Source organism: Physella acuta, unplaced genomic scaffold (assembly GCF_028476545.2).
Source record: "Physella acuta isolate Inbredline_101_S28 unplaced genomic scaffold, ASM2847654v3 ptg000291l, whole genome shotgun sequence".
Classification (NCBI taxonomy): Eukaryota; Metazoa; Mollusca; class Gastropoda; family Physidae; genus Physella; species Physella acuta.
Window position 1 is genome coordinate 464,851 of NW_026731810.1, and position 17,859 is coordinate 482,709.

General features: G+C 37.4%; 1 protein-coding gene across 2 annotated transcripts in view; it reads left to right on the top strand.

Moving 5' to 3' along the window:
* Positions 1-14,747, top strand: part of LOC131939715 (polypeptide N-acetylgalactosaminyltransferase 5) — a 33,595-nt gene extending 18,848 nt beyond the window's left edge. For both annotated transcript variants that reach the window (XM_059298184.1, XM_059298185.1), the window contains exons 2-14: positions 880-1,183; positions 4,199-4,282; positions 5,267-5,471; positions 6,176-6,329; positions 6,932-7,098; positions 7,801-7,965; positions 8,920-9,127; positions 9,275-9,392; positions 10,701-10,883; positions 11,367-11,495; positions 12,785-12,868; positions 13,191-13,325; positions 14,446-14,747. In XM_059298184.1, coding sequence (XP_059154167.1) covers positions 880-1,183; positions 4,199-4,282; positions 5,267-5,471; positions 6,176-6,329; positions 6,932-7,098; positions 7,801-7,965; positions 8,920-9,127; positions 9,275-9,392; positions 10,701-10,883; positions 11,367-11,495; positions 12,785-12,868; positions 13,191-13,325; positions 14,446-14,595 — 2,086 coding nt within the window. In that variant the 3' untranslated portion in view covers positions 14,596-14,747. The remainder of the gene's footprint in view (positions 1-879; positions 1,184-4,198; positions 4,283-5,266; positions 5,472-6,175; positions 6,330-6,931; positions 7,099-7,800; positions 7,966-8,919; positions 9,128-9,274; positions 9,393-10,700; positions 10,884-11,366; positions 11,496-12,784; positions 12,869-13,190; positions 13,326-14,445) is intronic.
* Positions 14,748-17,859: the final 3,112 nt, after the last annotated feature.

Here is a 17,859-nt window from a genome sequence, read left to right on the forward strand (position 1 = left end):
AAGTATATTTTGTTTTAATAGGCACATAATAGACACGAAAATTTTTAACACACATTTAAAACAAACGCTATTTTAACACATCAGCTAAAGACACACATCAAACACTATAGTTACACACTAACAATACACATATCAAACACTACAGTTACACACTAACAATACACACATCAAACACTATAGTTACACACTAACAATACACACATAATCCGCTGTACTTTAATTGTTTGGCCTGTTTGGTAAAGATGTATCTGGCCAATAAGAAACGCACACATTGGTTATTTATTTGTTTGTTGTGATCGATAAATTACTGGTCGATGTATACCATAGTTTAATCAGCAGATGTAACAATTCGCACTGATCTAGCCGGGTCGTATAGTGGTTTTTGGTTTCAAAATATTTCCGAAATATTCTGAGAAAATATTCTATAATTTAATTGTTTGAGTATTTAAAAAAGCGAATAATAAAAAGACAAATTTATGTTTTTTTTAAAGACGTATGCTCTCATCCTATTAGTATTTTAGTTTTGTTTTCTGACTAAGTAGTTTCTTCAAGGATGGTTTAATTCGCCTTAGTTAACATTTTAAGGTCACCGAGTTAACGTTTTTATTGCCGTGGTTTAGTTGTAGACGTAGCCTTATGCGGAAATTATACAAAAATGTCGTTTTTATGCTAGTTAGGAATTTCTTGAATAAATTACACTGCACTGACTTAGTCTAGACTGTTTATGTAATTAAAATTTAAAATTAGGACAATTACAAAATATTACAAAATCTATTAGTCTGATATATTTCGTGGTATTTGTGAGATAGAAGATAAGTGGATACTATTGTAAACGGTGACTGTAAATTGAATGTAAATGGGTGTAAATTATCCCTCAAGGAGAAAGTCATGTCGCTGTACCAAGCTACGGGTTCTGCTGCTGGCCGTACCTGCCGTCTGGGTCACCCTCATCCTCTGGACCATGTACAAGACCCAGGTCATGACCCAGAGTCTACCCAGGAGGCATCACCACACCGGGCGTCCCAAGATGGGGCCGGGACAGGCGGACCCGCCCAAACAGGGGCCGGGCGGGGTCGGAGGTCAGCAGCATGTGCTGATGGCACCGGATGCTGATGTCTGGTTGAGAGCGGCACAGCCGGACGCTGGGGACGGTGCTGACGTCAGAGTTGATGACGTCAATCATGTAAGTAATGACGTAGTTCAGTGAGCGTGAATGTGGAGGGTTGGGGAAACATTGTAGACCATACCAAAGGTATCTCTACACTCAGCATTATGGTTTAGCTTCTTTGTTAAACATGTTTGTCTGTCAATATTTGTTTCTTGTGTTTGAATCAAACAAAGTATAGCTTTGATGGGGCAGATTGGGAGTCAAACTGTTATTGTAGAATATTCTCTGTCGAAGTGTAAACTATGGGACGGCGTGGCCTAAACGGTAGAGCGCTAGGCTGCTAACCCGAAAGTCTCGAGTTCAAATCCGTATCCAAGTACACCTGGCTCTGATGGGTACCTAACTCACTTTGGGGAAACTAAAGGCGACTGGGCAAAGTGCAGACCATACTTTCTCTTCATATGCCGATGTCAAGAATCATATGAACTCTATTTCATCTTTTCAGTTGATCGTTAAGTCTAAAAAGTAATCTTTTTTTTAAAGTGTTAAACTATCATTACACCATGTCTAAATATGAGATTTAACATAAGTGTAAAGTTTAAACCTTTGATGTGTTTGTCAAAGTCTGAAACAAAGTATGTTACCACAATTAGATCACACACATATGGAGACCAAGTGTAGCAGGCTGGCCCATAACAACACAGTCGTAGCTTGTAGCTACACATACAGTGCATTTGTCTACTCGCTGGCTCCACAGTGTATACAACATATACAGTACATTTGTCTACACGCAGGGTACACAGTGTACACTACACATACAGTACATTTGTCTACACGCAGGGTACACAGTGTACACTACACATACAGTACATTTGTCTACACGCAGGGTACACAGTGTACACTACACATACAGTACATTTGTCTACACGCAGGGTACACAGTGTACACTACACATACAGTACATTTGTCTACACGCAGGGTACACAGTGTACACTACACATACAGTACATTTGTCTACACGCAGGGTACACAGTGTACACTATGCATACAGTAAATTTGTCTACACGCAGGCCACACAGTGTACACTACACATACAGTACATTTGTCTACACGCAGGGTACACAGTGTACACTATGCATACAGTAAATTTGTCTACACGCAGGCCACACAGTGTACACACATACAGTACATTTGTCTACACAGTGTACACTATACATACAGTACATTTGTCTACACGCAGGGTACACAGTGTACACTACACATACAGTACATTTGTCTACACGCAGGGTACACAGTGTACACTACACATACAGTAAATTTGTCTACACGCAGGGTACACAGTGTACACTACACATACAGTACATTTGTCTACACGCCGGCTACACAGTGTACACTACACATACAGTACATTTGTCTACACGCCGGCTACACAGTGTACACTACACATACATTACATTTGTCTACACGCCACCTACACAGTGTACACTACACATACACTACATTTGTCTACAAAGTGTACACTACACATACATTACATTTGTCTACACGCCATCTACACAGTGTACACTACACATACATTACATTTGTCTACACGCCGGCTACACAGTGTACACTACACTTACACTACATTTGTCTACACGCCGGTTACACAGTGTACACTACACTTACACTACATTTGTCTACACGCCGGTTACACAGTGTACACTACACTTACACTACATTTGTCTACACGCCGGTTACACAGTGTACACTACACTTACACTACATTTGTCTACACGCCGGTTACACAGTGTACACTACACTTACACTACATTTGTCTACACGCCGGTTACACAGTGTACACTACACTTACACTACATTTGTCTACACGCCGGTTACACAGTGTACACTACACTTACACTACATTTGTCTACACGCCGGTTACACAGTGTACACTACACTTACACTACATTTGTCTACACGCCGGTTACACAGTGTACACTACACTTACACTACATTTGTCTACACGCCGGTTACACAGTGTACACTACACTTACACTACATTTGTCTACACGCCGGTTACACAGTGTACACTACACTTACACTACATTTGTCTACACGCCGGTTACACAGTGTACACTACACTTACACTACATTTGTCTACTCGCCGGTTACACAGTGTACACTACACTTACACTACATTTGTCTACTCGCCGGTTACACAGTGTACACTACACTTACACTACATTTGTCTACTCGACGGCTACACAGCGTACACTACACATACAGTACATTTGTCTACACGCAGGCTATACAGTGTACACTACATACAGTACATTTATCTACACGCCGGTTACACAGTGTAAACACATGTTACATGATGTGTTGTCTTAAAACTTGATTTTACTAGCTAGGTAACGGCTCGTTATATTGAAGTAACCGATAGTATATATTCGCAAAGTAACTGACAGTTATATAAACATAGAAACCGACAGTTATAGAAGCAAAGTAGCGGCTCTACGAAGAGTTGATAACATCAGTTACACAAAGATATTCAAGACTTCGATCTGATACGATATTCTTGGCATCAGAACAAGACGTTTGTGTTGTAAACAAACAAGACATGCAAGTTGCTAAACAAACAAGACATACAAGTTGCTAAACAAATAAATCGGACAAGTTGCTAAACAAATAAATCGTACACGTTGCTAAACAAACTAGTCATACAAGTTGCTAAAGCCTAATATATTACAGACACGGATTTAGGTTATTGAACCTCCCTACTGTTTCAACTCTCTATTTCTTCTATGTCTCTCTAATATGCGGTTGTCGGTCACTGACATTTCTCATTTGTAAAGACATTTCTCATTGTTACATGAACACACTAATTACACACTAGCCAATCACTAAGACAGACCTTTAAAACACACTAATTACACTCAAGTCAATCACTAAGACCGGCTTTTAGAACACACTATATTCACGCAAGCCAATCACTGGGACAGACCTTTAAAACACACTAATTACACGCTAGCCAATCACTAAGACAGACCTTTAAAACACACTAATTACACGCTAGCCAACCACGTGACAGGGTGCTTTATCTTCCAGGTGTTGGGAGTGGACGGTCTAGGCGCCCACGGTCAAGTGGACACAGACACTGATGAACACCATTATGACGACAAAGCCGACCAGGTAACCAGATCTGGTACCACACCATACTGCCATCTTCATTTTAAAAAACTAGCTGCAAAATAATCAGCCGTATCATTAACATTTTATTTGTTCAAATACTCAACAGCGGTTTGTTTTGTCCTAGATTTTTAAAATTAAAAATTTGTCTTTTTTAATTCTCTGTTCAACGCTTTGTCCTCTAGGACTAAGCTCTTTGTTCAATGCTTTGTCCTCTAGGACTAAGCTCTTTGTTCAACGCTTTGTCCTCTAGGACTAAGCTCTTTGTTCAACACTTTGTCCTCTAGGACTAAGCTCTTTGTTCAACACTTTGTCCTCTAGTCAACATTTTGTCCTCTAGGACTAAGCTCTTTGTTTAACACTTCGTCCTCTAGGACTAAGCTCTTTGTTCAACACTATGTCCTCTAGGACTAAGCTCTTTGTTCAACACTATGTCCCCTAGGACTAAGCTCTTTGTTCAACACTTTGTCATCTAGGACAAAGCTCTTTGTTCAACACTTTGTCCTCTAGTCAACATTTTGTCCTCTAGGACTAAGCTCTTTGTTTAACACTTCGTCCTCTAGGACTAAGCTCTTTGTTCAACACTTTGTCCTCTAGGACTAAGCTCTTTGTTCAACACTTTGTCCTCTAGTCAACACTTTGTCCTCTAGGACTAAGCTCTTTGTTCAACACTTTGTCCTCTAGGACTAAGCTCTTTGTTCAACACTTTGTCCTCTAGGACTAAGCTCTTTGTTCAACACTTTGTCCTCTAGGACTAAGCTCTTTGTTCAACACTTTGTCCTCTAGTCTACACTATGTCCTCTAGGACTAAGCTCTTTGTTCAACACTTTGTCCTCTAGGACTAAGCTCTTTGTTCAACACTTTGTCCTCTAGTCAACACTTTGTCCCCTAGTCAACACTTTGTCCTCTAGTCAACACTATGTCCTCTAGTCAACACTATGTCCTCTAGTCAACACTATGTCCTCTAGTCAACACTTTGTCCTCTAGGACAGCAACGCCAAGTTCGCCGTCCCCCGGGCCATACAAGACTTTGCTTCCAGCCAGAACAGGTCACGTGGTATGATCTTCGTGCAGCCGGAGCCAGAACCCTGGGACTCGCCGTATGTGGACCACATGGAGGTCGTTGGCATCGAGTCGTCGTCTGGTAGAAAACACATCAAGCCAGGTCAACGGTTTGACACGCCTAAACAAGGTCAAGGATACACCTAATGTTTTCTTCTACATCCATTTGCTTGTGAATTAACAGCACACACACACATACATATACACATATACACACACACCACATACATACCACATAAATACACATACATACACGTACCATACATATACTGATAGCACACACATATACATAAAAAAACACATACACACATTCACATACCACACATACCAAACACAAATATACCAAACATATAATACACACATGCATACATATATCACACACATACAACACACATACCACACACATGCATTTATATAGTACACACCACACAGGGGTCATTCATATATGACGTCCATACGGGGGGGGGTGGTTAAAAATTGACTTTTGCTGACGCGTATGGACTTTTATATGGGAAATAAGTGGATTTTTTAGAGGGGGGGGGGCAAAATCTCCAAAAATTGTTGACGTCATAAATGGATGACCCCACATACCACAACCACATATACTCATGTCACACACCTATACATATACCTTACGCTCCATCACGCTAAATCTATTTTCCCACAATCTTACGCTCCATCAAAAGTCATTAAGTCCGCCTTGTTTACTTGACTTATCACCACGACAAAACTTCACAAAAAACAATGACACACAAGGAACCGTTCCCTGCTTCCTCCCATACATCTCCCAGTATCACGTGACACCCGGTGCAACAACCTGTCCCTTGTTCCCAGGCGAGAAAGGACATCCTGTGGTCATTAATCCACAAGATCTGAGCCCGCAGGAGAAGGAGAAATATGACGAGGGCTGGAAGAACCACGAGTACAACGAATATGCCAGCCTGCAGATATCAACACAGAGAGAAGTGCCAGACTTCAGAGATAATGAGTAAGATTTTGGGTACAGATATACCGTACTTACTATATATATAAATAATAAATACTATATATGCGTATTATATATATACATATAGTCATACATATATATATGCATATATATACACATTATGTGTGTATATATATATATATATATATATATATATATATATATATACATATTTATACATATAATATGCATATATATATATATATATATATATATATATATATATATATATATATATATATATATATATAACATGCATATATATATATATATATATATATATATATATATATATATATATATATATATATAATATATATATATATATATATATATATATATATATATATATATATATATATATATATATATATATATATATGACTGTATGTATATATATATATATAATATGCATATATAGTATTTTTTATATGTATTTATATGTATGTATAACATGTAATTAGAAGTAAACGACGTCACACCCATGAGGGGGGTGGTAGTTGTGGGGCGGGGGGGGGTGAGATTGTGTGATGAGATATTTGTGATAAATATACCACTTACCTTACGTTTACTACTTACCTTTACTAATCAACACGTGGTTACAGGTGTAAGGAGAAGACGTACCTACCCAACCTACCACGTGCCAGCATCATCATCTGTTTCTACAACGAGGCTTGGACCGTGCTACTCCGTACCATTCACAGTGTTCTCAGCCGCTCTCCGCCATCTTTAATTGAGGAATTAATTCTCGTCGACGACTTTTCTACCATGGGTATACACACTTATAATAATAGCGTCAACACTCTATCATACTGTCATACTATTGTCAACACTAGCACACTATCTTACTAGTGTCAACACTATCACACTATCAAAGTAGTGTCAACACTATCAAACTATCATACTAGTATCAACTCTCTATCACACTATAATACTAGTGTCAACACTATCACACTGTTAAACTAGTGTCAAAACTCAATAACAAGACCACACTAAAAATGTTTACTATTATGAGCTCCCCTCCAAATGGTGTATCCATGTGCACCCCCTCTCCCCGCCCAAGCCTAGTGACGCCACTATATTTAAAATACAACCACGCCATTCCTAACCTTATAACACCACGTCACTGCGTTTAAACACCATGACACCATTACATCCTTAAAACCATCTTTACATGTTACACCCGGTATCACAAAACTACCATTCTCTTAACGTAAAGCTAATTTATTTTTACTTTAGTCTAGTTAGTTATATATGTATATATACTTTAAACATATATTTTAATGACACACTGCAAAGAAAAACAAACAAGCAAGTTTATATTTTACTATACAATAGTCTACTTGAGTATAATATCCAACATTTAAAATGCATTTTCTTTCAAGGGACAAAGCAAGGAACAAGCAAGTTTATATTGGACTATACCAAAGTTTACTTGAATAAATCCATTTTTTTAAATGCATGTCCTTTCCAGTGACAATGCAGGATACACTGGCCAAATACGTGTCTCAAATACAAAAAGTCAGGCTACTGCGCATGACGAAAAGGTCAGGGTTAGTGCGTGCCAGACTTGCAGGCGTGAAGGAGGCCAAAGCTCCTGTCATCATCTTCCTCGACTCACACGTCGAGTGCACAGAAGGTACTCACTTTTGGTTCTAGTTTACAAACTTTGTTCAGTTTCCTATGTTTAGACACGTACTTCTGAGAATCAGTATAATTTTCTATCTACAAAAGGTAGATTGAGTTTTAATACTAAATCAAATAAGTCTAAAATTAAACGCTTAAATGTTGTTAAACAGACTGTCCTTAAAATGACGTCACACGATTTTAGCCGATTCCCCCTACCCCCATCTCGATCGTCACACAGCAACATTACGAAAACCTTCCCCCCACCCGCTATAAAAGAACTTAACGTTCTTCTCATAGTCTTTCCCCTTTTAAACAAGCACAATTTTAACGATAATTAACATGTTTTTTTAAAACTAGATTTTACATGCTTTTAACCAAAATTAACATGCTTTAAACCAAAATTAACATGCTTTTAACCATATTTAACAGGCTTTTAACCATAATTAACATGCTTTTATCCATAATTAACATGCTTTTAGCTTCTTCTTCTGATTTCTTAATTTTAGTGTTACAAAAGATTCCCTCCAACACAATTAAGTATACGTGTCAACCTTTTATATAAGACTTGACTCCAATTTCAGCCAGCTTTTCTCTTTGGATTTGCTTCCATAGCCTTTGTCCAACTAAGAACAAACTAAAAGGCAGCAGTTGTTTGATTTTAGAGTTGCCTCTCCTAGAAGAGTTGCTGTGCCCAATTGTCGAGCCTCATATGCCCGGCGGTTCGAACTCGGATAAGCAACCATGCACTTTACCGACTCGACCGCGCCGACCGCTTTTAACAATAATTAACACAATTTTAACAATTTTCCCTTTAAAATACACATTTTAGCAACAACATATAAGTGTACTTCACACAACTCTAAACCCCTGCCTTGATATATACATGACGTCATTAGATGACCCTATGATGCTGAATAACTTTTATGACACGCATCGCTAATGACCAACACAACCCTACCCCTAGGGTGGCTGGAACCTCTCCTGGAGACCATCTCCCACCACCCCAAGATGGCCGTGACCCCGGAAATCGACGTCATCGACGACAAAACGTTCGCCATCGAGCCCTCAGTCGGGAACATCGGAATCCTGGAGTTCGCGACCTTCACCTTTGACTGGTCCTATGTCCTGCCCAGGATCAAGAAGAGCCTCAAGACGGTCATTGACCCCATACCGTAGGCTCGTCTCCTTCATTAGAGTAGTTTTTTTTGTTAATTAATGTCATTATAATTAGTTAAAACTTTATCCGTATTTCAAAACTTTCCATAACATTGACATGATTTTAAGTACTGACATCAGTTTTTAAAATTTTTTTCTCAAAGATCACCAACGATGGCAGGTGGGTTGTTCGCCATTAGAAAAGATTATTTTATTCAGCTGGGGACGTATGATGTCGGCCTTGAACTATGGGGAGGTGAAAACATTGAGCTCTCGCTAAAGGTAGTATGTCAGTATTGGTTTATTTCTATTTTAATGTCAGTATTGGTTTATTTCTAATTTAATGTCAGTATTGGTTTATTTCTATTTTAATGTCAGTAATGGTTTATTTCTATTTTAATGTCAGTAATGGTTTATTTCTCTTTTAATGTCAGTATTGGTTTATTTCTATTTTAATGTCAGTATTGGTTTATTCCTCTTTTAATGTCAGTATTGGTTTATTTCTTTTTTAATGTCAGTATTGGTTTATTTCTATTTTAATGTCAGTATTAATTTATTTCTATTTTAATGTCAATATTGGTTTATTTTTATTTTAATGTCAGTAAGGTTTATTTCTATTTTAATGTCAGTATTGGTTTATTTCTATTTTAATGTCAGTATTGGTTTATTTCTATTTTAATGTCAATATTGGTTTATTTCAATTTTAATGTCCGTATTGGTTTATTTATATTCAAATGTCCGTATTGGTTTATTTCTATTTAAATGTCAATATTGGTTTATTTCTATTTTAATGTCAGTATTGGTTTATTTCTATTTAAATGTCAGTATTGGTTTATTCCTCTTTAAATGTCAATATTGGTTTATTTCTATTTTAATGTCAGTATTGATTTATTTCTATTTTAATGTCAGTATTGATTTATTTCTCTTTTAATGTTAGTATTGGTTTTTTCCTCTTTTAATGTCAGTAATGTTTTTTTCTCTTTTAATGTCAGTATTGGTTTATTTCTCTTTTAATGTCAGTATTGGTTTATTTCTCTTCTAATGTCAGTATTGGTTTATTTCTATTTCACATTAGCTTATTATTTATATTTTATGTCAGAATACTCAACAACTAGTTATAAAAAAAAATCAAATTAAATTGATTTAATTCAAATAAATAGTGCTCAATATACATAATTATGAAATATCTGATAATTTAATTAAGACCCTAGGTCTAACCTGTCTAATCCTATCATACCAGATTACCATGCTGTCTTTACTAATCCACCAGCCGCGTAATGAGGGAAAATATTTACAACATGCTCATCCTGCATTTAGATTACTATGCTGGGTAATTGGGGGTGGGGTGTGTGCTGGGGGATTGTGGTGGGGGTGGGGGTGGGGTGAGGGAGGGGAGGTAGTACCATGAACACGTCCTATCTGAAGAACGTTTAAACCTTAACAACAAACTAAACGCTTTATGTTTATTTTTGGTGTTTTGTATGTAGTTGTAGACTTAGTTTTAATTGTGGAAAATTAAAGTAAATTTTCTTTCCGACCATTGAAGAACATTTTCTTGCCGACAATTAATAAATATTTCTTGCCTCCCAGCTATGGATGTGCGGGGGCGGCATCTTGATCAACCCGTGTTCTCGTATAGCACACGTCTTCAGGGACCACTCGCCCTACCTCAAGGGAGAGAAGAGCAACGTTTTGGTCAAAAACTCGGCCAGAGTTGCGCAGGTTTGGCTCGACGACTACCGGAAATTTTTCTTTGATGAACCTTATGATGAGGTAACATTCTAAAATGTTGGTCACTAACAATATTATAACCATAAATACACATTTTATAGTTGATTATAAACAATATTTAAAAATCGTTTTATCACAAGTAAAATTAAAACAATAAATAGTCGTATTATATAAATGCCAGTGATAAGTTGAATCTACACAGTTGAATAAAAAAAAGTTAAAAAAAAAAAAAAATAAAAAAAATAAAAAATAAAAAAAAAATAAAAAAAAATAAAAAAAAAAAAGTATAAAAGAAATAATTTTTTCTTAAGTTTAATCAACTATAGAAGGATGAATCGGATTTAAACAGTGGCAGATTAGCTTATGTTTTTTATGACATAATGGGTTTTGTGAATTATTGATGAGTGATTAAATGGGTTTTGTGAATTATTGATGAGTGATTGAATGGGTTTTGTGAATTATTGATGAGTGATTGAATGGGTTTTGTGAATTATTGATGAGTGATTAAAACACGGTCGTCTGCAGGCCAGGTATGGCAGCGTACAAGAGCGGCTGGAGCTGCGGGAACGGCTTCAGTGCCACAGCTTCGACTGGTACATTCAGAATGTTTACCCGGAGATGTACATCAAAGGAGCCGGGAAATATATAGGGAAGGTGAGCTAGGGAATATTTAGGGAAGGTGAGGTGGGGAATATTTGGGGAGGTGAGGTGGGGAATATTTGGGGAGGCGAGGTGGGGAATATTTAGGGAAGGTGAGGTGGGGAATATTTAGGGAAGGTGAGGTGGGGAATATTTGGGGAGGTGAGGTGGGGGTATTTGGGGAAGGTGAGCTGGGGAATATTTAGGGAGGTGAGGTGGGGGTATTTGGGGGAGGTGAGGTGGGGAATATTTAGGGGAGGTGAGGTGGGGAATATTTGGGGGAGGTGAGGTGGGGAATATTTGGGGGAGGTGAGGTGGGGAATATTTGGGGAGGTGAGGTGGGGGGTATTTGGGGAAGGTGAGCTGGGGAATATTTAGGGAAGGTGAGGTGGGGAATATTTGGGGAGGTGAGGTGGGGGGTATTTGGGGGAGGTGAGGTAGAGAATATTTGGGGAAGGTGAGGTGGGGAATATTTGGGGAGATGAGGTGGGGAATATTTAGGGAAGGTGAGGTTGGGATTATTTGGGGGAGGTGAGGTTGGGAATATTTGGGGGAGGTGAGGTGGGGAATATTTAGGGGAGGTGAGCTGGGGAATATTTGGGGAAGGTGAGGTGGGGAGTATTTGGGGGAGGTGAGGTGGGGAATATTTGGGGGAGGTGAGGTAGGGAATATTTGGGGGAGGTGAGGTGGGGGGTATTTGGGGGAGGTGAGGTGGGGAATATTTAGGGAAGGTGATTTTGGGATTATTTGGGGGAGGTGAGGTTGGGAATATTTGGGGGAGGTGAGGTGGGGAATATTTAGGGGAGGTGAGCTGGGGAATATTTAGGGGAGGTGAGCTGGGGAGTATTTGGGGGAGGTGAGGTGGGGAATATTTGGGGGAGGTGAGGTAGGGAATATTTGGGGGAGGTGTGGTGGAAGGTATTTGGGGGAGGTGAGGTGGGGAGTATTTGGGGGAGGTGAGGTGGGGAATATTTGGGGGAGGTGAGGTAGGGAATATTTGGGGGAGGTGAGGTGGGGAATATTTGGTGAAGGTAAGGTGAGTTGGGGAATAATTAGGGGAAGGTAAGATGAGTTGGGGTATGATTGGGGAGGGTAAGGTGAGTTGGGAATGATTGGGGAGGGTAAGGTGAGTTGGGGAATGCTTGGGGGAGGTAAGGGTTAATGGGGAGCAATCGGTTGAAGGTAAAGAGGAACTGGGGAGTAATTGGAGAATTGAGGGATGCTAGAGAATAATTTGGAGAAGAAAGAGTATTATTACTATTATTATTATCGTTAAAAAAAACGACACCAATTTGTTTTGGCAGATCACAAGCCAATCTGGCATGTGTGTTCATCGAGTCAGCACAGCTCTCGACGTCCCACTTTCTCTCATCAAATGTGCACGAGCGGCAAGTATTTATTTATTTCAGTACTTCATCCTCCTTGTGGATCTTAGGGCCTCAACCATAGCCTTCCATTTTGTTCGGCCCCCTGCCGGAAAAAAATTCAAATCTTCCCCATGAATAAAAATATGAACTAAAAAAAGAAGTAAAATAAAAAGTAAAGTAAGAAGCAAAAAAAAAAAAACTTAAATAAGAACTAAAAATAAAACTTAAATAAGAACTAAAAGAAAATTAAAAACTAAAATACAAACTAAAACAAAATCGGAGCACATTTTCCCAAACTTTCATTCAAAAGAAATTAAAATCAATTCTACACAATGTTTAACAGATGAAATGGGAGATGACTCGTATAAAAGAAATCAGGTCAAGGAACTGGTGCATGGATGTCCTCCCCGGATCTTCCAACTTGGTGATGCAGGCATGTAACTACCAGAACACAACACAAGTTTTCGACTATACGCCGGTAAGATTTGGTAGCGGATGTCCTGTTATTGATTGTATGTGTCCTTTATAAGGACGTGACTTTCTATGTCCTCTTTATAGACATTGACTTTCTGAGTCCTCTTTATGGACATTGAATTTCTATGTTCTTTAAATGTAAATTTACTTTTTGTGTCCTCTTTAAGGACATTGAATTTTCGAGTCCTCTTTAAGGACATTGACTATTCGAGTCCTCTTTAAGGACATTGACTATTCGAGTCCTCTTTAAGGACGTTGACTATTCGAGTCCTCTTTAAGGACGTTGACTATTCGAGTCCTCTTTAAGGACGTTGACTATTCGAGTCCTCTTTAAGGACGTTGACTATTCGAGTCCTCTTTATGAACACTGACTTTCTATGATCAATTTTTATTAATTATATTTCGTAGAAAGGTCAAAAATAAAAATGTAAAATAGCAATGAGTTATACAAATAATCTTTAAAAATGCACAAGTGTGACTCACGTTTTCCGTGCCACCCCCTCCCACCCGTCGCATATCGTCACCAAACTGTCCCCTCCCAATGTATGACGGTATTTTAAGACGACTCTGATCATTGGTTGCTTGTATTTAAACAACTGCTTCGTGTGATGTCAGACACATTGTTGTATGGCATACATACGTTGTCATACATTGATAAGTCATACACAAGTCATAAAGTGATAAATTATACATAAGGTTTAAAGTAATAAATCATACATAAGGTTTAAAGTAATAAATCATACAGAAATTATAATATGCTAAGTCATACAAGTTATACTGTTAAAAGTCATACACAAGTTATAAAATTATAAAGTGATAAGTTATATCTAAGTCATAAAGTTATAAGTCATATACAAATCATAAAGTGATAAGTCATGTACAAATCATAAAGTTATAAGTCATATACAAATCATAAAGTGATAAATCATCAAAAGGTTTAAAGTAATAAATTATACAGAAATTATAATATGCTAAGTCACACACGTCATAATGTTATAAGTCATACACAAGTTATAAAGTGATAAGTCATATACTAGTCATAAAGTGATGTCATATACAAGTCATAAAGTGATGTCATACACACGCCATATCATGATCAGTCATACACATGACTTCTGTTGCAGGGGAGAGCAATCTACCACCCGATGACTGACAGCTGTCTGACCAGAAGTCAGGTCAGCTCGGCTCTGACATTCCAGACGTGTGACAACAGTGAGGCTCAAATGTGGGCGTGGCCTGATAACCTAAATTACATTCCACCTCTAGACAGCTGACATCACTCTCCCAGGGGCAGGGGAGGTCAGTGGAAGGGGGTCAAGGATATTCCTGCAGCTAGAGCATTAGCTAGTTGACGAGATTGTGTGTGTGTGTGTATGTGTGTGTGTGTGTGCTTCTTTGTATGTGTTTGTATGTATGTGTGTTTGTGTGTGTGAGCTTTTTTTGTATGTGTGTTTATGTGTGAGTGTTTGTGTGTGTTTGTGTGTGTGCTTTTTGTATGTGTGTATGTATGTGTGTGTGTTTGTGCTTTTTTAAAATCGTTGTGTATGTGAGTGTTTTTTTTTGGAATCGTTGTGTTTGTGAGTGTTTGTGTGTGTGTGTGTGTTTGTGTGTGTGCTTTTTTGTATGTGTGTGTATGTGTGTGTTTGTCTGCGTTTGTCTGTGCATTAGTGTGTATGCTTAAGTGTGAGTAGATTCGCTACTATGCTCTTCATGTATGCAGGTGCCAGCTTATATTTGCATGTCTGGTGTCTTTATTGTGTCAGATAATTTATATTTAAAAATATACTATCATGCCTAAATATTTAAGAGATGATGTTGAAAAAACAAACAAAACGTATGTGATATTTAAAATACAGTTGACCATATTTAAGGTTGTGTGCTTAGATAACAGCTTAATATTTTATTTTATTTAAATGAGTGAAAAAAAAGGGGACGAAATTATTTTGTTTGACTCAGTGAACCTCATAACTTCTGAGCGGATACATGTTATTTTATTGTTATATTGATTGTTTGATTTAGCAGAAAAATTATATTTGTAATTTAAATCAGATGTCTATATAAGTTGATTGCTATAATATAAAGTGTTAAGGGATGATATCCATTTGTAGTATTTTCTTACCAACTACCTATACCCATATGCTTGATATTGCTAGAATCGACAATGAGAATACACAAAAAAACATGCTATTTGATATTCTAGTCATTACGATAACCATAAACCTAACACTTATAGCACACATTTTTGGGTAACATTTCTTTATTGTCAATACTGGCACATATAAGGGTATAGCTATTCGATTAAAAAAAACTATTTATATTTTATTCTTATATTTTTGCCTCAATTTAAACTATGCAATTAAAATTAAAAATTGAAAATACATGAACAAACTTGGATGTTCATTGTATAACAGTGTGTTTGATACATTGTATCACTGTACAGATGTAAATAAATGACATGAACATTTTTCAACACAGGTATTGCTTTCACACAACTCACCTAACAATATTTGTAAATACCTCAGGCATGTAGTATTGGTGGAGTCTTCCGCTAGTGCGTCACTGTGCTCATCATTCGACAAATGAGGACTCTTTTTTTTTTCAACAAACGAGGACTGTTGTAGATTAATATTGAAAGCTATTTCTTTCGCTCTCATATCCACGTGGTAGAACTACATTTTTATACAGGATCTTAAAAAAGGAAATGTTTTGTGGCTTTTTATTTATAGTTTTTATTTATAGAGAATCGCCATGTATAAGTACACAATTTAAGTTAATCTGGTTAATTTAGTAGGGATAGATTTATCTTGAAATCAAAAGGGGTAGGCCCAAACGATTTGCGGGAGTGACTGTTGAAATAGGAATATTATTATTATCATAATTATTTTTTGTGTGTGTGCCTCAGGCATGTAATTCACAGCGTCAGTTTGCCTTGCATTTTCGCTTTAGTATTACAGTTTTCATCATCGGCTTGTGAGGACTGATACAGATTTACAATAGTAATACTTCTTTCTTACTTGTAGCCTACTTTCATTCATTTAAGATGGTTTACTTATGCATAGATCTAATTCAAAACGTCTAATTACAATTGTGGCAAATATGCTCTAGCGAGTCATACCGCACATAAATAGATATAGCCGCAGCTACAGAATGACTTTGTTTGGTCTAGGGTTTGTCTCGTTGGACAAGAGGTCCCTTAATAATTAGTATTGTGCGTTATTAATGTTATATTATTATCATTGACTGATTACCGATATTTGGTTCAGTGAAAAGGTTTAAAATTATGATTAAGTAATTAACTCAGTTTCACAATCGTTTAACTTTTAATACATGAATTATTGGCTTAGGAGTAATGATACAACTTAGAGTAGCATGGAATGGGCGACTGGTCTTCAGGGCGGCGTGGTCACACTTGCTCACACACGGACCTCTGTATTGTCTAAGTTTTAGCCCCAAGCTGGCCGGCTGTAAAGACATTTGACAATCTTCCTAACATATGTGTGATATACACATTCATTCAGACTTGAGACATACAATTTATTATTGTAACAAAGATAATACTACATTTACGTTAGCCTGACATAGGGCCTACAATAAACATTACTAGAAAATATGCTTTTCATTCATACATTGTTTTATACTCATTCCATACTTATTAATTAATATTATAACAGTACAGCTAATAAAAGTAAGTGTTAATTACCTTCCAATGAAGCCACACAATCCTCTACACACGTTGCCGTAGCACCAAAATAAGTATAATATGTTATGTTGGCTAGTGCCTTAGCACCAAAAAACGTGTACCTCCGAAGAGGGGAGAAGGTAGAGTGACCGGACTGTAGCGTCCCTACCCTACAGGTCACATGACTCAGGCTCCACCCTCATGACCGCAGTCTGAGGTCGAGGCCCGGTCAGCCTTACAATACCGCTGGACTCAGGTCCAGGTGTGTAACGTTACCTGTGGGGTAGCAAGAAGGGGGGAGAAGTGGAGACACCATGATAGATATTTAGAATCTATCTTAACAACAATTTTATTTAAAAAAAAAACAACAACCTGAAAATGCAAATGTGTAATTAAATGATGATTCAAGTGATTTTTTTTCCACCGGCGTGGTAGGCTGAAGGGGCTTTGGGCTTTTAAGTAGAGCTGTAATCAACTTGAGATTACTTTTTTTTTTTTTTTTTTTTACATTTTTTTTTTTTTTTATTTTTTTTTATTTATTATTATTTTTTAAATACTTTTATTTGCAATTAAAACAAGTATATCAACATCACATTTTTTACATAATTTCGAACATCAAATGAAAACGAAAGGTTTTGCAAATGTACATAATGAATATTTACATGATGTCATGTATATGATTATAAAAAAATTGCAAAGGAGGACAGTAAAACGGGTGAAGGTCAAATGAAAGTGTCAGAAGTCTGGGTGGGGAGAGGAAAGGAAATTTTTCAGAGAGGGTCAATGGGACAGTGAAGCATTTTCTATGTAGGGAAACAACTTAAGTTGAAAGGGTGTTGTAGTGGTCGCATTGAGTTTT